Genomic DNA, 20944 nt, shown 5'->3' with positions numbered 1-20944 from the left:
GCAGGGGAGGGTTTCTGTGCGCTCATTTCTACTGTACATTTGAGGTGTCCACTGACATGAAACTATCCCTGTCCAACTGGTTTCTCTGAAGACATGCAGTGGGGGCGGTAGTGTATTAACACTAGAAATTTCATTTTTATTATTAGGCAAACTGTTTTATTTCAAAGGAAGCTCAGCTGAAGGCTTGCAGCATTCAACATTGAGCAAAAAATTGACATTCCGTTAAGCAGTTGTGCAATATACAAAGTCAAGGGAAATGATTCATACTTATTTCACCACAGTATGATCAAGTTGGTCTAGGATATCTAAATATACACACAATAAATCAGTTTAAAGTGGCACTCCTAAAATACAGATTCAGTGTTCTTTACGTCTATTTCTACTGATAAAATTAAGTCTGAAGTACAAGAATAACATTGTCAGTTATTTTTAGGGGTGAGATGAGAGCTCAGTACTGAATGGTTCACACAAGAAAAGTAACAAATTTGGCACCTCATTTCAACAAACCAAACCTGGAAAAACAATGTACCTTACATGGGGATTTCTGCACAAACAATTTGGCCCAAGGAATGCTTGGTTAAAAAAAAAAATTAAAAGCACTTGAGCTCCAAATGAAACACACCACCATACCTGTCAACAGAAGTTAAAGGGTTAATAGTTCATCGTGGGCTGATAAGACTAGAAAGGATGGATATGCATCCCAGTCAAATGTGCCTCAGTAGTGCAGCTACTTAATGAAGACTAGCCCATGTTTTCCTGAAGCTGGCGAAAAGCAATGCAAACGCAGCACATCAAGCATTAAGCCATTCCGATCAATTCCAATGTATCTGTTATTGGAAAACACTCCTTTGGGAAAGACTAGGTAGGGAGGTGTTAGGTAGGCAGAGCGCAGTCTCACAGTGTGGAACATATTGCTGTCTGATGAAAACCTATTCTCCATTTTTTTTAACACGTATTGAAAGCGGTAACTCCCCTCAATGTACTCTGAACATTTTATGACTCTATGACTAAGAACATATATTCAAAATAGCTTCTGAAGTTTCATAATAGTATGTTTGTTAATGGGAAAATATGGCAATTTTTTCCATTTCCTGAAAAGTTCCTGTTTTGGAGATGAGTGGTTTTCATCAGAAAGCAACACTGGGTTTTTTTTTCGAGACAGCGGTTGTGCTCAGCTCCCAGCTCAAACCTTGCTGAGATCCAGCTTGCAGAGGTAAGGGGAGCGGAAGGAGCCTAGGTAGAGGTGGCCGTCGTGCTCGTGTGCCTCGCTGACGTAGGCTGCCACCATGCCGTGGGGGTCATGGAAGCTACGCATGCATGCCCCGCTCTCCTGGAGCTCTATCACCAGACTGTAGCGAGGCACAAACTTCATCAGCACGTCCTGACTGAAGAGCTGCAGGGAGAGGGGGAGGGATGAAGAGAGATGGGAGAGGGGGATGAGTCTTGTCACCAAAACCAGACTGAAGTAGAGATCACACAGAGACAGTCTAACAAAATGGTCTCATGGTCACAATGAATGAGGTATACTGTATGTATTCCTTCGATTTTTGTTAGGCAGATTTCCAGCTTGCAAGATCCCAAACCCTTGTATGCAGAAACACCCAAGAAACAGACCAACAGGAATGAATACCAGACTTATAGTCACAGTAAATAGGACATGTCAATCCTCCCTTTAGTCTTTTGGTGGATTAAAATGAACTTCCATGTAAATGGACAATAAAGATATCGTTTTACAACATATCATATAATACCATATGCTATCACATGTCATATCATCTACCTTAAATATTAGCTTCTTTATCCAGGGCTTCTGGGCCAGAAAGTCCAGCATGGAGAATCCAGGGTTGGGCCGCACAGCTGACATGGCCACCCAGTACCCTCCAGAGGAGCTGCGACGGATGTTGTCAGGGAAACCAGGAAGGTTGTCAACAAACGTGTCCATTCCTCCCTTATTTAGACCTGACACATGGACCCTGCACGGACACAGTCAGAAACAAAGTCGTGGAAATTCAGGAGATGAGGGAAAGAAAGTCCATTCTGTCATGCAGATTAAGGTTAAAATGGCTTGCCTCATGCGTATGGTATGTGTGATAGATAACAGAGGTATTATGGGAAACAATTCAAAAACATTTGACAAAACTCCTGTACGAGCAGTCTTCACAATACTTTGAAGACTGTGTTATTGAAAAACAAGCCAGCTTCAGATCTCTTAGCAGCAGCAGCAGGGGATTTGACTTTGTCTGCATTGATAAAGCCAAAAGAAAATGCATTAATTATGACTATTATAAACCAGTTATGGGAGGGAGACAATCTACTTGCTGGGGAAACCTAAAATACAATTTTTAAAAAATCAAAAAAATAATTCTGCCCCGTTTTTCAGGGAATCTACTTACTGATTTATATTATGCACAGTCAGCAAATAAAAAACCTTCCCCTAACGGTCTGCATTACCATACGGGCTGAAATGAACAAACAATGAACACCTCCCTCCCACTCATTCCCCCTCACCTCCAAAATTAGTGTAAGGACAAGCCAATATAATGTCTTTCTGCTCAGGCAGCTCAGTGAAGGGGCTCTGTTACCGAGGCAACAGTGAGCTTGCATCATTTATACATGTGAGTCGTGGGAGAACTGACTGCTCCCGGCAATTTCTAAAAAGTTTGATATTACAAAGGCAACATATATTCATGAAATCTTGATAAGGGAGAGAGAAAATAATGAAAACCAGAGAAGAATTTTAAAAACCTGTTGGCGCACTTGGAGCACGCTCAAAAAGCCGGCACCACAACAACCTAGCATCTGATGAAACATGAGATAACTAAAGAACGTTTCAATCCCCTTTGGGAAGCATTTCGTCACTCGGTGCAGTAGTTAAATAAGGTTGGTTGTGTTCCTCAGGAGGATCAACTCTACAGTACCTGCGTATCCTAGCCATAGTGGTCTCAGCCACCAGCACAGACTCCTCATCAGGGAAAAGCTGGATCCCGTTGGCAAAGCGAAGGTTCTCCATCAGCACGGTCACCTCCTTGGTCTCTGTGTCATACTCCAACACGCTGGAAGACAGACAAAGGGTTACATACGGACAGCTTCGCTCAGCCGTCAGGTTGTTGTCTTAATAAAGTGTTCAATTTCTTAAAAATAGAAGGTACCCGCATTATGTATCAACACAAATGCTTTCATTCTAGAAAATTCAATCTTCAAATATGACAAGGCCCTATACCAGGGGTCTCCAACAGGTCGATCGCGAGCTACCAAAAGCTCGCAGCCCACCTAGGAGTAGCTCGCAGCCCACCTAGGAGTAGCTCGCAGCCCACCTAGGAGTAGCACGCAGCCCACCTAGGAGTAGCACGCAGCCCACCTAGGAGTAGCACGCAGCCCACCTAGGAGTAGCTCGCAGCCCACCTATGAGTAGCTCGCCAAACAATTCTGAAAGTACATGCAATTTTCAAGTGTTCCACCGCAAACTGTCATAAACAAATATCACAAGTATCAGACACCGCCAGCTCCCAGCTACTATCTAATCAACGCAACATTGACATTATCCCACCCCTGGTTAGCCACTATTGGCTTAAAAAGCCAAACCTAACACAATATCTGCCAATTAATTTACAGAAATACGTTCCCCAAAACCTTCTCAATTAAATGTTAACTGTAAAGTAAGCTTACCTGGCAGAAGTATATCACAAGTAAGTATATCATTTGTATCTGTTATTTGTCCATTTTGCCATGAAATGAGCAGCAACAGTACAGAACCATCGCTAGACAGGCACATTAGATGGCACATTCCTCACTCGCTAGATGAGAAATTAAAAAGGGCCAGATGAGCAATTAAAGGGGAATTACACTCCAAAATCCTCCCAGACATAAAATAAATTGTCTCCTGATTTGATTTAAGCATTGACATGGACTCAGAAGATTCCATTTCATTGTTTCTCTACAAAATTATCATTTTGAGATTGAAAAAGTAAAATATCTAAAACCCAAAAAATAAAACTGAGAGTACATAATTTGGGAGATAAAAAAATTACATATTTTATAGGGCTTTTTTAGTTGTTTATTAGCCATTATTGTACCAGGTATATTGTAAGAAAACAGTGCACTACTTTCTCCTATACACTAAGGACCTGGGAAGTGTTGCAGAGGAGAAGAGAAGAATGTGCCTATTGAAAGCTAGAAAAAAACGAGTAGCTCACAACATGTTTCATTTAAAAAAAAGTAGCTCTCATGCTACAAAAGGTTGGAGATCCCTGCCCTATATGCATATCAAATATCAATAGAAACTCTTGACAAAGTAGACAAGACCTTGCTATTAGAATGTGCTCAAGGATCTCCATATGTTCTGTGGTAACAGTTACCGTCCATCTGCTGTGGCCTCCATGATGAGATGAAGGTAGTCTCTGCGCTGCCACCTGCTGCTAGAGTCAGTGAAGTACACTTTCCTCCCATCCTGCGTTACATCCAGGTCATTGACAAAGGAGAGCCTCCGGCCCCCAACCATCTGCCCAGCCGATACCAGGTTGGTCACCTCACCTTCGTAATGAGTCAAAGAAACACTAAAATGACTTGCATAATCCAGCACTTTTATTTTGAGGATAGTATATTGAACAAAATTGATTAAACTGAGTAAAAGGTGAAATTGTTAGAAAATCTAAAACAAATATTTAATACCTTGCAAAAAAAAAAAAAGAAAGTATTTGTCACATTATTGATATTAAAATCGATCCTATAAGGAATAGAGAACTGCGATGCCATTGCTGTGTGTGCTGCTTACCTGTGACAGGGTTGACCTTGAACAGCCCCAGGTAGGCATCAGCTACAAACAGGGTGCCGTTAGGACCCACTCTGATACCCAGGGGTCGTCCACAGCTAGGCTCCTGTTCACGGGATCCATCTACAACAAAGCACATAACACAGTGGACATGTGGTGTGTAAAGTAATTGATCATTTATTGGGTGCAATAATTTCAATCATTTTGAACAGGCTAATCTGATTAATACAAGCAAATGTTTGGGTTAGAGCTTGAGTCTATTCTTGAGGTCTTTTCAGTTTTGAGCCAACATGCTAGGCCTGTTGTGCATTAAGCTGTCCTTGTTGTGTAAGCATAAAAACAATCCATAAAGGGCATGAGGGAAATGCACCTGCTAAGAGTTGCTTATGAATGAGCATTTGAAACTCCAGTCTTGAGCAATGGGAACTGTTGGGTCATTCGTCTAAATCATGTCATGTTGAGGGAAGAGACAACATTGTGTCATGAAAGCTTAAGAAATCAGATGGACACACAAGATGGACACACAATCAGATGGACACACAGTGTGTGAGTAACCAGTTAGTCAAATCCCCTCTCTCACTTACCACAGGGTGGCTTGCCAAGTCTGGCTATAACAGTGATGCTCTTGCCCTCAATCTTCACTATCTTTCCATCAGCCGTACCAGTGTAAATCAAATCTATAGAGAGAGAGCGAGAGAGAGATAAACAATCAAAATGTGTATGTTGAAACTGGTCAAACGCAAAGGCAATATGTTGGACATCAGCATAGAACAACCATTGCAGAGGTAAACTAATAATGCACAAGTCAAATCAAAGGTGGCAATGTGTCATGCCAAATATATATCTGTCACTAAGACCACAGAGTATGTGCAGATTTGGAAACTTAAGCATCTGCTATTATAGGTCAACACAGCCATCCAGACAGTATTACCCCAGCATTGCCCCCTCAACTTTGAACTATCAGACTGCTGTTACTGTGGAATCACCACAAATTACACAAGCCCCAAACAAACTGGGTGAAAGATATGAAAGACATTGTCATGTGGCGAGACTCCAGCTGGAGAACTCTAGTCCCATACTGACCTCCAAAGTTAGCGATAGACTCTGGGCCAACCAGCTGGTCCTCAAACAGCCGCTGTGCCTCCCTCAGCTTAAAGTTGGGCTCGTAACAGCCAGACATAAGGGGCGGCTCATTGAGGCTGAAAAGACAAGAGGAAAGAAATGAGGAAACAAAATCAAAAATCAAAATCAAAAATTACAGGCAACATCTGCATCGAGCTAAAGGCTAGAGCTGCCACTTTCAAGGAGTGGGAGACTAATCTGGACGCTTATAAGAAATCTCGCTATGCCCTCAGACGAACCATCAAACACAAAGCTGCTGGGCCAGACGGATTACTAGGACGTGTACTAAAAGCATGCGTGGACCAACTGTCAAGTGTCTTCACTGACATTTTCAACCTCTCCCTGACCACCATAGTCCCTGTGCCCAAGGAAGTGAAGGTAACCTGCCTAAATTATTACCACCAGGTGGCACTCACGTCTGTAGCCATGACGTGCTTTGAAAGGCTGGTCATGGCTCACATACACAGCATCCTCCCGGACACTCTAGACCCACTCCAATTCTCATACAGCCCCAACAGATCCACAGATGACGCAATCTCAATCACACTCCACACCGCCCTTTCTCACCTGGACAAAAGGAACACCTATGTGAGAATGCTGTTCATCGACTACAGCTCAGCGTTCAACACCATAGTGCCCATTAAGCTCATCACTAAGCTAAGGACTCTGGGACTAAACACCTCCCTCTGCAACTGGATCCCTAAAATTATCAGAGACTCCAGTCACCCAAGATATAGACTGTTTTCTCTGTTACCACACAGCAAGCGGTACCGAAGCGTCAAGTCTAGGACTAAAAGGCTCCTCAACAGCTTCTACCCCGAAGCCATTAGACTACTGAACAATTCATAACAATCGCCACCGGACAATTTACATTGACACCACCTAATTGCTCCTGTAAGTCGCTCTGGATAACAGCGTCTGCTAAATGACTCAAATGTAAATGTCAACATTCCTTGAAGTCAATACGTTTCTGAGACATTAGAGTGAACATGATTCTAAAGAACAGGAGAAAAAAGAGAGAAGGATTTCAATTCTTGACAGCTCACCTAAGCAGCTCAGGGTGAATAGGAGACTCAAGCAGAAAAAAGACTACAAGCATTGGAAGGATCAGGCATCCTCCCAGAGTCACCAGGATCACACGGAATACCTTTCCACTATAGGTACTGGGAAAAACAAAACAGATCAATTAAACACTTTTTTAAAATACAGCTGAGGAAATGTTTCTTCTCTCAAATTCATAGACAGGGCACTAGATGCAACGACTGACAGTCTATGACATTCATATGATATATATATTTATACATTGTCGGTTTACGTTGTTGTTAAACAATGGCATAGGCCTATAACCTTTATATTTGGGGTTATAAGTTGCGATAGTTGTGTCCTCAGGCATAGGCCTAAGTTACATTCTTCAAGAATCAATGGGTATATCGAACCGATTCCCAGATCCCAGACTATAGCTTTAATATCAATTTGTTATTGGGTGTTTGAAGTGATCCGTGAACTCTGGTCAACAGTGGATAATACAGTACTCAAAACATACACACAGAATGCACATGTATCTATTTTCAGAGGGGAAGCATCTATGAAAAACCTGAATAGGCCTTACTATCAGTAGCCTACACTAAGTGCACGCTGGTCAACGCTCTCTCCACTTATTACTGACTGTTTGGTTCATACCATGCATGCATAATGAAAAGTAATTGCACATTCAGTCCATCCACTTTTACCTTTAGTCAGTGAGTGTACAACTGACCTAGATATGAATTGTTTACCTCTGCATCTGCCATCAGCTAGGAAGCGCAAATGAGAATCATGCAGTCTGATACACAGTGGTTGATTGTGCATCGTTGCGTAATGCAATACTACAGTAGCAAGGAAAGCAGAATCTGATGTTAATATCAATACTGAGTAATATAGCTTACCTGGTGCCCTTGTATTGGGGTTCCTGTAATTCGTCTGTGATGATCTGTGGTCTGTTCAGTCTCCTGAACCGCAGTCCCTCTGGCTCATTCATAATGAAATGAGACTTCTTCTACTATGACTCTATTACCCAAGAATGATGTTTAAAATAAGAAGCTCGCTACATGAGTAGGTTGATCATTTGATTGGTTGTAAAGACAGACAAATACAGGATATCGTAGTGATATCTACAGTATACGACGAGCTTTCTTGAGTGGACACCTTTTTCGCAATACGCATTTTTTTCTTCTACGTCAGCGACAGCTGCTGTCTCTAGATCATTGATGTTCAACGCCACCTTCTGTTGTGGAGTGTGCATTACAGACCCTTTTGGAACGTCATATTGCCAGAGATAAATAAAATAAAATGTTATTTGTCACATACGCCGAATACAATAGGTGTAGACCTTACAGTGAATTGCTTACTTACAAGCCCTTAACCAACAATGCAGTTTTAAGAAAATACCTACAAAAAAAGTAAGAGATAAGAAAAACAAATAATTAAAGAGCAGCAGTAAATATCAATAGCGGGGTTATATACAGGGGTACCCATACAGAGTCAATGTGTCAATCTGCGGGGGCACTGGTGTTGAGGTAATTGAGGTAATTATGTACATGCATGTAGGGTTATTAAAGTGGCTATGCATAGATAATAACAGAGTAGCAGCAGCGTGGGGGGTTCAAATAGTCTGGGTAGCCATTTGATTAGCTGTTCAGGAGTCTTATGACTTGTGGGTAGAAGCTCTTTAGGAGCCTCTTGGACCTAGACTTGGCGCTCCGGTGCCGCTTGCCGTGCGGAAGCAGAGAGGGCAGTCTATGACTAGGGTGGCTGGAGTCTTTGACCATTTTTAGGGCCTTCCTATGACACCGCCTGGTAGAGAGGTCCTGGATGGCAGGAAGCTTGACCCTGGTGATGTACTGGGCTGTACTCACTACCCTCTGTAGTGCCTTGCGGTCGGAGGCTGAGCAGTTGCCATTCGAGGCAGTGATGCAACCCGTCAGGATGCTCTCGATGGTGTAGCTGTAAAACCTTTTGAGGATCTGAGGACCCATGCCAAATATTTTCAGATACTGGATATAATTACGAGATGCTGGTGTCTCCGCCCTAACAATCGGATTCGTCGACAGTAGAGCAGAACAGCGGGTTGTCAAGCTCCCGCCTATTCCTCTCTTTGGATTGGTGGATACATTTCGTTATTTAAATACTTTTTGAATATTCTATGAGGGGTGTTGACGTCAACCACCTGTATTCAATGGAGAGTGATATGCCATGCTATTTCCATGAATATGTATCACAGGACGTTGGTGGCACCTTAATTGGGGAGGACAGGCTCGAGCAGAACGGTATCAAATACATGATGCCATTCCATTTGCTCCGTTCCAGCCATTATTATGTGTCGTCAACCCCTCAGCAGCCTCCACTGGTATGCATAGACTGTTTCGAACTCTGATATAAGATGCTTTTCTCAAAATTGCCGCAATGTGACTTGCATCACACTTATCAGTACACTCGTAACAACCTAAGCATTACGAAACTTCTATTAGATCAAATGAGCCTCACCTATCAAAATAGCAATTCATTTTTTCCTTGACTAAATTCAGCACTCTCTCATTGCCCATTCCCTGTGGTGATACTGATGATTTGTTCCCCGACGTGACCACTAGATGAAGCTATAGGCCTACTCCAGGGGTGAACGTAAGGAGGGAATTTCTGGTACTGCATCCCTGCAAAATAAAGATAAAAATGTAAAAAATCTGGCCAACTGACAATCGCCAAATGTCATTAGGCCTACACTTTTTGGCGTTTTGTGTAAAAGATGTCTGTTTCCATTCATCACTGTTTGGAGGCTAGAAATATGTTGTGAGTGGATGAACGTGAGCGGGTAGCCTAGTAAAGGAGCCCTTTGAAGTGATTGTTTGACAATCAGATGGAAACTGGTTGTGTTTATTCAACAGTAAAAGGTATTACATTTTAAAAGTTAAATGATACATCTTTACGACTAGGCCTACAGAGATCCTATTGAATTAATAGGGATTCTATACGTAATTCTAGGATTAGGTACATAAGAAATGTTGGTGCATGAGGTCCCATATCGGGATGAAATCACATCTACTTTCACCCCTGGCCTATTCCATCTAGCCACAATGGTAGAAACATAAACAAACCACTTTCTTAATAATTAATGATCTGCTTAACGTGAACAGATTTTGGGCAGAGTAAATAAACCCTTTCGCTTCGCCTCTTCTTCTCTGATATCACCTGACGCAAACTTCCTTGCCGCATGGCCATGAATGTTTACATGTGACACTGGCAATGTCCCAATTATATCTCTCCCTCCCAAAGTGGGCACTTGTTCACTTTCCTTCACTGATTCGAAAGGAAATGACTGGTATAACACATGTGGGGGAAACCCATGTCTCTACAATTCCAATGCATTTAGATTTGTGGGAAGAAATTCATGAGTAGTGAATGAGTGCACACTTCCCACATTTTGGGCAGATTTTCTACATTTTGGTTTTGAAAAATGCATCATCAGGGAATGGGGTATGCTACTTTAGATTCCATTGTGTTTTGTATTTTTGTTTATTTTCGCAGGTTTTGTGGATGGTAACGTTAAAGGGGCAATCTGCAGTTGCTTCATCCATTTTTGGACTCATAAATTAATGATATGTACCTATTGATTCATGAAGAATATAGATTATAAATGCCTCATGAGCCAAAATACACTTTTTTTTTACTCCTATGTTTATACACAAAGTAAATGCAAACACTGTATAGCCTCAAAACATGGTTAAAACTATCATATTGGTATTCTGGATGGTCACTCCTCGCATCCATAGCTCTGTCTATGAATTTAAGAGTGATAACATTTCTCCATCCCCATCCCTCAGCTTTTTGCCAAAACTGTGAACACTTTGTTGTTGTTTCAACTGCGGATTGCTCCTTTAAGCAACTGTGATGTCACAATGCACATACTCCTGGGGTGGCTCCGGTAGCGTTCTCTTCCTCAGACTTTGCATGCGTCAACCAATGGTTGCGTGCCATGTCATCGACTGTGTCATTGACTGACAGGTTACTGTAACATTTGATGTGATTAGCTGACACGTAAAATATCTATCCAGGTGTTGTAAGATCTGGCACGTGTCAGCAAAACCTGGGCAGAGGAATGTGCCCATTATTTGCTGTTGCAGAGCAGTTCAAACTGCCAGTAGGGGAAGTAGCAGTCTGACTAGTTCTCCACCCTGGAGTTCAACAGCAGGTGGAGATCTTTGACTTCACTGATTAAGCACCCTAAAACGAGTGATGCTGGAGGTAGGCTGCTCTACAGTAACTCTCTCCTGCAGGGTGACTCCGTCCTTGCACCTAGGGAAGAGGGCAAAGGGCCAGGAGAAGTCTCCGCTCTGACAGGGGTTCCCTCAGAGCATTTTAAATTGCCAGTAGGGGAAGCAGCAACTTGACCGGTCCTCCACCCTGGAGTTCCTCTTCCAGGCAGAGACCTTCAGCTTTGACTCTGAGATAGCTTCGCAACGCGAGAACATTGAGTCTCTTTGTCATGGCCAAGGTCTCCACCTCAGCCACCTCAAGCAGTCTCGTCTATGACGAGCTCAGCCGCCTCAAGCCGAGTCTCCTCCATGATGGGCTGGTTGATCCAAGGGGGAGGCCACGGTTGCTGTCTGCTCCCTGTAAATGCAGGGCAGAATCTGCTCAAAGCACCCAGAAATTAGTGACTGGGGCAGATCTGTCCTGGTTCAGTTGCAAATGAAGCTAAATGACCTTGTTTCAGACTCTTTTTATACAGTTTCAACTGACGTCACAATAGCATAATGACATAATAACCTTTTCCCCCTTTTTTTTAGGGTGTAGATCAGCTTTAATATTGCAAATAGATTGTGGCTTCCATCAATGTAATTGTCTGCATCATTTCCAATCCCCCATATACACTACCGTTCAAAAGTTTGAAGTCACTTAGAAATGTTCTTGTTTTCCATGAAAACATACATGAAATGAGTGTCAAAATGAATAGGAAATATAGTCAAGACGTTGACAAGGTCATAAATAATGATTTGAACTTTGCTATCGTCAAAGAATCCTCCATTTGCAGCAATTCCAGCCTTGCAGTCCTTTGGCATTGTAGTTGTCAATATGTTGAGGTAATCTGAAGAGATTTCACCCCATGCTTCCTGAAGCACCTCCCACAAGTTGGAGTGGCTTGATGGGCACTTCTACCATACGGTCAAGCTGATCCCATAACAGCTCAATAGGGTTGAGATCCGGTGACTGTGCTGCCCATTTCGTTATAGACAGAATACCAGCTGACTGCTTCTTCCCTAAATAGTTATTTCATAGTTTGGAGCTGTGCTTTGGGTCATTGTCCTGTTGTAGGAGGAAATTGGCTCCAATTAAGCACCGTCCACAGGGTAGCATGGCTTTGCAAAATGGAGTGATAGCCTTCCTTCTTCAAGATCCATTTTACCCTGTACATATCTCCCACTTTACCACCAACAAAGCACCCCCAGACCATAACACTGCCTCCACCATGCTTGACAGATGGCATCAAGCACTCCTCCAGCATCTTTTCATTTTTTCTGCATCTCACAAATGTTCTTCTTTCTGATCCGTTCACCTCAAACTTAGATTTGTGTGTCCATAACATTTTTTTCCAATCTTCCTCTGTCCAGTGTCTGTGTTCTTTTGCCCATCTTATTCTTTTATTTTTATTGGCCAGTCTGAGATATGGCTTTTTCTTTGCAACTCTGCCTAGAAGGCCAACATCCCAGAGTCGCCTCTTCACTATTGATGTTAAGACTGGTGTTTTGCGGGTACTATTTAATGAAGCTGCCAGTTGAGGACTTGTGAGGCGTCTGTTTCTCAAACTTGACACTCTAATGTACTTGTCCTCTTGCTCAGTTGTGCACCGGGGCCTCCCACTCCTCTTTCTATTCTGGTTAGAGCCAGTTTGAGCTGTTCTGTGAAGGGAGTAGTACACAGCGTTGCACGAGATCTTCAGTTTCTTGGCAATTTCTCACATGGAAAAGCCATCATGTCTCAGAACAAGAATAGACTGACGAGTTTCAGAAGAAAGTTCTTTGTTTCTAGCCATTTTGAGCCTGTAATCAAACCCACAAATTCTGATGCTCCAAATACTCAACTAGTCTAAAGAAGGCCAGTTTTATTGCTTCTTTAATCAGAACAGTTTTCAGTTGTGCTAACAATTGCAAAAGTGTTTTCTAATGATCAATTAGCCTTTTAAAATTATAAACTTGCCATTGGATGTTGATAATGGGCCACTGTACACCTATGTAGATATTCCATTAAAAAATCTATTTAAAAAATCTGCCATTTCCAGCTACAATAGTCATTTACAACATTAACAATATCTACACTGTATTTCTGATCAATTTGATGTTATTTAATGGACAAAAAAATGTGCTTTTCTTTCAAAAACAAGGACATTTCTAAGTGACCCCAAACTTTTGAACGATAGTGCATATTTTTTTGTAAATATATAAAATATGCATTCGGAAAGTATTCAGACCCCCTGACTTTTTCCAAATGTTGTTTAAGTTAGCCTTATTCTAAAATGGATGAATACATTATTTTTTTTTTAAATCATCAATCTACACACAATACCCCATAATGACAAAGCGAAAACAGGCTGTTAGAAATATCTTATTTACATAAGTATTCAAACCCTTTGCTATGAGACTTGAAAGTGAGCTCAGGTGCATCCTGTAGCATTGAAAGTCCCTAAGAACACAGTGGCCTCCATCATTCTGAAATGGAAAAAGTTTGTAACCACCAAGACTCTTCCTAGACCTGGCCGCCCGGCCAAACTGAACAATCAGGGAAGAAGGGCCTTCGTTAGGGACGTGATGAAGAACCCGATGATCACTCAGAGCTCTGGACTTCCTCTGTGGAGATGGGAGAACCTTCCAGAAGGACAACCATCTCTGCAGCACTCCACCAATCAGGCCTTATGCTAGTGGCCAGACGGAAGCCACTGCTCAGTAAAAGGCACATGACATATTTATATATATATATATATATATATATATATATATATAAATATATATAAACATTGGTTGCAAGAATTTTGTATAATCATTTCAATTGAAAAACTCAAAGTTCTGAATATTTTTTACTGAATATCTTTAAACTCACAACATTAGTTAAGCCTACATTAAAGGACACCTTTTCTTTGGTTCAACTGAACAGCGACATGGGTAACGAATAAACACACACATATATACATACACATATATATATATAATTGGATTCTAAGTAGATTTATTTAATTCAGATTTACAGGGACAAAACACAAGTCAAACACCTGTTACCGGAGTTGTAAAATGAGCAAATGTATTGCAACATACTGTAAAATACTCATGCTGCAACATTACTGGTGCATGTGGGTTGAAATATGGAAATGCTAAATTCATATTACATACATATAATAACATAGTAGTACTTATCATTAGACTAGGCCCAGGTTACCTGAGAGACATGATGATAGCAACAGTGATGCAGATTTCAACCCATCCTAATATAACATCAGGGGGAATCCATGGAAGGACCATGGACGTACAGTAGAAGGCTTGCATTGTCATTTATGCAGCTTGTGTAATAGCTAGATATTCTAGAATTATAATTGCTACATGGATTTGCAACATTCATAGCATTTTTTGCTAAGCAGCTCCAGTTAGTCAGGTGTGTTGGTATTGTGCCATTATTCATACATTATTACAGTACTTGTGAGAGTCTCCCAACAGTCACTTCCACTATTTGTTCTTGAACTTCAATACACTTGTGTTCCTTCAGATTTCTCATACAGGAGAAGCTCTTCCTGCATTTGGAGCAGTTGTATGGTTTTTCCCCAGTGTGCACTTGCCGGTGAGCCTTGAGATTGTTCGCTTGGCTGAAAGTCTTCCCACACAAAAGGCAGAGAAACGGTTTCTCCCCAGTGTGCACGCGTTTGTGGCGAACAAGGTTCTGTGCAAAACTGAAGCTCTTCCCACACAGGTCACAGGTATGTGGCCTCTCTCCAGTGTGAGTGCGTAGGTGAAGATTGAGGAAACGCTGTTTGGCGAACTGCTTCTCACACATGGTGCAGCTGAATGGTTTCCCCTCAGTGTGAATGAGCCGGTGAGCGTTATAGTAACTCAGGGAACTGTACCCTTGTTCACATATATCACAGGTAAACGTCTTCTTGCCTGTGTGGACCCGACGATGAGTTTTGAGATTGGTAGCGGTGTGGAAATTCTTTCCGCATTCTTCACAAGAGTGAGTTTTTTTCTCTGTGTGTGTCACCTGGTGCCTTTTCAGATAGTTTGCAGACCGGTAGCATTTTCCACACTCTAAGCAGTCATAGGGTTTGTCCCCACTGTGTATCTTCTGGTGGATCATCAGCGAACTCTTTTGGTTGAAGCTCTTTCCACATACGTCACATACAAACGTTTTCTCACCTGTGTGAATGCGCTGGTGGACTTTGAGATGACTAGCTTGAGTGAAACTCTTCTGGCATATGTCACAGGTGAACCCTTTAACACCAGAGTGAGTCTGCTGGTGTCTGCGGAGGTTAGGCGCTAAACTAAAACATTTGCCACAGATCTCACAGCTAAATGCTTTCTCACCAGTGTGAACTACGTGGTGGGTATTAAGGGCACTTTTCAGGCTGAAGCCTTTTCCGCATTGGTCACACATGTAGGGCTTCTCTCCGGTGTGGGTCCTTCGGTGAGCCTTGAGGCCACTTCTCTGGCTGAATCTATTGCCACATATGTCACAGCTGAAAGGTCGCTCTCCTTTGTGTACAGTCAGCACGTGTACATTTAAACTTCGTCTAGCTGTAAAAGACTTCCCACACGCTGTACACTTAAATGGTCTTTCTCCTGTGTGTACACCCTGGTGTACGATCATATCTCTCTGCCTGGCAAAAACTTTCCCACACTGAGAGCACTTGAATCTCTTCTCTCCTCTGTGTACAGCTATTCTGTGAGCTTTGAGGCTACATTTGGCAGGGAAAGCCTTAGCACACAAAGTACATCTTAATACTTTCTCTTTCTCTCCTTTGAAAACCACCTGGTGTTCTTTAAGCTGGCTCTGGGTGCCAAATATCTTCCCGCAGTATGTGCACTTGAATCGCTTCTCCCTTTTGTGGACTATAACGTGGTGTACTTTGAGACTGCACTTTGCTGTAAAGCCCTTCCCACAATGCGTACACTTAAATGGCCTCTCACCTGTGTGGACAACCTGGTGGGCTTTCAGGTTACTTAGTTTACTAAAAGCCTTCCCACACTGTACACAGCTTAAACATTTGTCTCCTTTGACAGATTTCTGGCCCTGGGTGCGTCTCACTGCACGCAGTCTCATTTGACGTACTGTGGGAGCCGCCATCTTAGCATCATTGGATATGTCTGTGGGCACAGCAGGCTCTAAGTCTTGGTCATCTTGGGCCTTTGCTGGTGAGAGTGGTGTAGTAATCTCCTCCTCTAAGTTGTGTTCAATAGTAGCATCCTCCCCATCCTCTGTCCTGGATTCTCCATCTGGGCAGTAGACATTCCATATTAATATCACTGCTGTTGTGCTGCAGTTTCAGCATTTCATTTCAACTTTCTAAGTTGTGAATATAAGATGTAATGCAGTCAGTTGTCTACATTCAGACTATTCTGAACGTGTTAAAAGGTGACTTCATAACTGCTTACCTGTGTGCTCATGTGTGTGTCCTGTCTGGGTGTCCTGTTGCAGGGTACCCTCCTTCAACGTGATCCATTCAGCACATTCCTCCTCCGTCTCTGAAGACTAGACGTGAAATAATAAATCAGTGGAAAGTATCCTTCCCCAAACACACTCTCTCTCTCTCTCTCTCTGACCTCTAACATAGGCTAGCTACATTCCTTGAATAGCAACTAATTTGCATCCTATTCATATTCAAGATATTGGTGACCAGTGATATGGATATATGGGAGCCTACCGTGCCACTGTTGACTTCAGACAAGCGCACAAATTTAGTCAGGTCTTTTCCTTGGGTCTTCCTGTCCTCTGCATCCACCTCTCCAAGCCCTCCAGTCGACCTCAGGTCCCCATCCATCACCTGGAGATTCTCCTTCAGAACCTGATTATCTCTCTGACACACAGACACTTGCAGACGCAGAGAAGCTGTATCCTCATCTATGAGACTAATGATTTTTTGCATGGCCTCTTTGCACAATCTCTTCATGGTGGCAGACAGCTGTATATGGAGAAGACACAAACATATGACACTGACTCTTTTCTTAACTTCTGAGCTAGCTAGTCTCAATGACAATTTTCTGACCCAAGACATGACATAATAATGTCAAACAAACAATTAAGGTTAGCTACCCATACAATTTATCCTATGTAACACACACGTCCGTGCCAACACAATGCAGGCTGGTTAGCTAGGCAAATGTAAACTCTGCTTGTGACCCACTTACCTCAGTCCCAGGGCCAGTGCACTGCCTCTGTGACTCGGTGTAAACGTTTTGACTCGTGCACTCGTCCAACAATTTACTTATTTCCACCACGGCTGCATTTACTAAAAGCCTCATGACGGTGGCCAGTTGATCCTTTAAACGTGACATTTTCCCTGAGATTTAAAAGCCTACATTTAGACAAATATAACGTTATGATTACGCAGTGGATGCTGTCACATTGTAGTTCACTGGCTAACTATTTCATTCAACAAGATGACACCAGCATCTCGTCAACAACAATAGAAAAGTACTTCCGGGTCTTCTTCTTCTTTGATGGTGTTAACGGAAGTTGAATTCCAACGTGTTGCATTACCGCCACCTACTAGACTGGAGTACAACTCCCTTATACTTTGGCATAAAACAAAAAAACAAAAAAACAAAAAAAAAAATATATATATATATATAAATACCCTACCATCTAACACTAAAGTCACAAAACAAATGTTTAAAAAATCAATAAAACACCATCCTACACCACTATTTAAATATATTTAGTCCTACCTCATGCCAACCTGAAATAGATGGGACATCACCACTTAACACACCCTGTAACTCTTCTGATGTCAAGTCTCGCATACCCAAATACCTCTCTGCAGCTGCCACCACAACCTCAGTGTTCTGCGAAATACATTCCAACCCTGTAGTAAAGTTGAAAACCATTGCTATAAATGCTAAAAATCAATTTTTCCTGAAACATACCGTTGAGGTCGGACGTTTACATCCACTTAGGTTGGAGTCATTAAAACTCACTTTTCAACCACTCCACACATTTCTTGTTAACAAACTATAGGTTTGGACATCTACTTTGTGCATAACACGAGTCATTTTTCCAACAATTGCTTACAGACAGATTATTTCACTTATAATTCACTGCATCACAATTCCAGTGGGTCAGAAGTTTACATCCACTAAGTTGACTGTCCCTTTAAACAGCTTGCAAAATTACAGAAAATGACTTTAGAAGCTTCTGATAGGCTAATTGACATAATTTGAGTCAATTGGTGGTGTGCCTGAGGATGTATTTCAAGGCCAACCTTCAAACTCAGTGCCTCTTTGCTTGACATGAGAAAATCAAAAGAAATCAGCCAAGACCTCAGAAAGGAAATTGTAGACCTTCACAAGTCTGGTTCATCCTCAAGTCTGAGTCACTGGCTTACTGGGGCTCTCTCATGCCGTCCCTGGAAGGGGTGCGTCACCTGAGTGGGTTGATTCACTGATGTGGCCATCCTGTCTGGGTTGGCGCCCCCCCTTGGGTTGTGCCATGACGGAGATCTTTGTGGGCTATACTCAGCCTTGTCTCAGGATGGTAAATTGGTGGTTGAAGTTATCCCTCTAGTGGTGTGGGGGCTGTGCTTTGGCAAAGTGGGTGGGGTTATATCCTTCCTGTTTGGCCCTGTCCGGGGGTGTCCTCGGATGGGGCCACAGTGTCTCCTGACCCCTCCTGTCTCAGCCTCCAGTATTTATGCTGCAGTAGTTTATGTGTCGGGGGGCTAGGGTCAGTTTGTTATATCTGGAGTACTTCTCCTGTCCTATTCGGTGTCCTGTGTGAATCTAAGTGTGCGTTCTCTAATTCTCTCCTTCTCTCTTTCTTTCTCTCTCTCGGAGGACCTGAGCCCTAGGACCATGCCCCAGGACTTACCTGACATGATGACTCCTTGCTGTCCCCAGTCCACCTGGCTGTGCTGCTGCTCCAGTTTCAACTGTTCTGCCTTATTATTATTCGACCATGCTGGTCATTTATGAACATTTGAACATCTTGGCCATGTTCTGTTATAATCTCCACCCGGCACAGCCAGAAGAGGACTGGCCACCCCACATATGCTTTCTCTAATTCTCTCTTTCTTTCTCTCTCTCGGAGGACCTGAGCCCTAGGACCATGCCCCAGGACTACCTGACATGATGACTCCTTGCTGTCCCCAGTCCACCTGGCCGTGCTGCTGCTCCAGTTTCAACTGTTCTGCCTTATTATTATTCGACCATGCTGGTCATTTATGAACATTTGAACATCTTGGCTATGTTCTGTTATAATCTCCACCCGGCACAGCCAGAAGAGGACTGGCCACCCCACATAGCCTGGTTCCTCTCTAGGTTTCTTCCTAGGTTTTGGCCTTTCTAGGGAGTTTTTCCTAGCCACCGTGCTTCTACACCTGCATTGCTTGCTGTTTGGGGTTTTAGGCTGGGTTTCTGTACAGCACTTTGAGATATCAGCTGATGTACGAAGGGCTATATAAATAAATTTGATTTGATTTGATCCTTGGGAGCAATTTCCAAAAACCTGAAGGTACCACGTTCATCTGTACAAACAATAGCACGCAAGTATAAACACCATGGGACCACACAGTCGTCATACCGCTCAGGAAGGAGACGCGTTCTGTCTCCTAGAGATGAATGTACTTTGGTGCGAAAAGTGCAAATCAATCTCAGAACAACAGCAAAGGACCTTGTAAAGATGGTGGAGGAAACAGGTACAAAAGTATCTATATCCACAGTAAAATGAGTCCTATATTCACATAATCTGAAAGGCCGCTCAGCAAGGAAGAAGACACTGCTCCAAATCCGCCATAAAAAAAGCCAGACTATATTTTGCACATGGGTGTCAGGATTTGGCCAGGGTTGTTCCGGTTTTGGTCACTAGATGCCCCCATTGTGCCTTTTGACCTTTTGTTTTCCCTTGATCCCCATTATTATTTGCACCTGTGCCTCGTTTCCCCTGATTGTATTTAAACCCTTTGTTTTCCTCAGTCCTTTGCTCTGTGTTTGTATGTTAGCACCCAGCCCTAGTATTCTGTTAACTCTTGTTGATCCCGGTGGACGCTCTTGTGGAATTCTGTTTTTTGTTCTTGTTTATTTATTTTTGAGTATCTTTTGAGGCTTTTTGTGCTATACCTACCACCTTGTGGATTTACCTTTTTTGTCTTGGAGGATTACCTTTGTTCTTGTGGAATTCCTTTTGAGGTTGTGGAGTTACATGTGTTCCTGAAGGACTTCACTTTTTACTACATTAAATACACCGTCTCAAGTACTGCTGTGTCTGCCTCATCTTCTGGGTTCTGCCGACTATTCGTGGCTCAGTTGGTTAAGTGACTGTTTCTCACTCCGGAGACCGGGTTCGTAACCGGGTCCTGACAATGGGGACAAAGATTGTACTTTTTGGAGAAATGTCCTCTGGTTTGATGAAAAAAATAGAACTGTTTTGCCATAATGACCATCGTTATGTTTGGAGGAAAAGGGGGAGGCTTGCAAGCCAAAGAAAAGCATCCCAAATGTGAACCACGGGGGTGGCAGCATCATGTTGTGTGGTTGCTTTGCTGCAGGAGGGACTGGTGCACTTCACAAAATAGATGCCATCATGAGGTATGAAAATTGTTGATATATTTAAGCAACATCTCAAGACATCAGTCAGGAATGTAATGCTTGGTCACAAATGGGTCTTCCAAATGGACAATGACCCCAAGCATACTTCCAAAGTTGTGGCAAAATTTAAGGACAACAAAGTCTAGGTATTATCGTAAAGCCCTGACCTCAATCCTATGGAAAATTTGTGGGCAGAACTGAAAAAGTGTGTACGAGCAAGGAGGTCTACAAACCTGACTCAGTTACA

At 42.6% G+C, this 20944-nt stretch overlaps 2 protein-coding genes across 3 annotated transcripts; both read right to left on the bottom strand.

The window, feature by feature from the left end:
* Nucleotides 1–113: 113 nt before the first annotated feature.
* On the bottom strand, nt 114–8103 carry LOC115113298 (adipocyte plasma membrane-associated protein). 2 transcript variants are annotated; one of them, XM_029640810.2, is made up of 9 exons: nt 7816–8103; nt 6937–7053; nt 5852–5967; nt 5353–5445; nt 4772–4891; nt 4356–4530; nt 2919–3053; nt 1781–1973; nt 114–1393 (listed from the first exon to the last, which is right to left on the bottom strand). In XM_029640810.2, exons 1-9 carry the CDS (start codon nt 7905–7907, stop codon nt 1184–1186), a joined length of 1251 nt encoding a protein of 416 aa, XP_029496670.1. In that variant the 5' UTR covers nt 7908–8103; the 3' UTR covers nt 114–1183. The 2 variants fall into 2 exon arrangements, with proteins under 2 accessions (XP_029496670.1, XP_029496671.1); XM_029640811.2 differs by lacking the exon at nt 6937–7053.
* A 6020-nt stretch (nt 8104–14123) lies between these two features.
* LOC115113297 (oocyte zinc finger protein XlCOF6-like) lies at nt 14124–17664 on the bottom strand. The gene is made up of 4 exons (XM_029640808.2): nt 17305–17664; nt 16821–17078; nt 16552–16648; nt 14124–16392 (listed from the first exon to the last, which is right to left on the bottom strand). Exons 1-4 carry the CDS (start codon nt 17449–17451, stop codon nt 14594–14596), a joined length of 2301 nt encoding a protein of 766 aa, XP_029496668.1. The 5' UTR covers nt 17452–17664; the 3' UTR covers nt 14124–14593.
* Nucleotides 17665–20944: the final 3280 nt, after the last annotated feature.

This window comes from Oncorhynchus nerka, linkage group LG28 (assembly GCF_034236695.1).
Source record: "Oncorhynchus nerka isolate Pitt River linkage group LG28, Oner_Uvic_2.0, whole genome shotgun sequence".
Classification (NCBI taxonomy): Eukaryota; Metazoa; Chordata; class Actinopteri; order Salmoniformes; family Salmonidae; genus Oncorhynchus; species Oncorhynchus nerka.
Note: the sequence above shows the minus strand (reverse complement) of the source record. Positions and strands in the feature narration are given on the sequence as shown.

Coding starts and splice junctions, on each gene's coding strand:
- LOC115113297 (XM_029640808.2), bottom strand. CDS start 17,451: ATGTCACGTTTAAAGGATCAACTGGCCACCGTCATGAGGCTTTTAGTA. Junction 16,649..16,820: donor CTGAAGTCAACAGTGGCACG/GTAGGCTCCCAT, acceptor TTTCACGTCTAG/TCTTCAGAGACGGAGGAGGA. Junction 16,393..16,551: donor ACACACACATGAGCACACAG/GTAAGCAGTTAT, acceptor TCTACTGCCCAG/ATGGAGAATCCAGGACAGAG.
- LOC115113298 (XM_029640810.2), bottom strand. CDS start 7,907: ATGAATGAGCCAGAGGGACTGCGGTTCAGGAGACTGAACAGACCACAG. Junction 5,968..6,936: donor ATTCACCCTGAGCTGCTTAG/GTGAGCTGTCAA, acceptor TTGTCTTTTCAG/CCTCAATGAGCCGCCCCTTA. Junction 4,531..4,771: donor CAAGGTCAACCCTGTCACAG/GTAAGCAGCACA, acceptor CTCATTACGAAG/GTGAGGTGACCAACCTGGTA.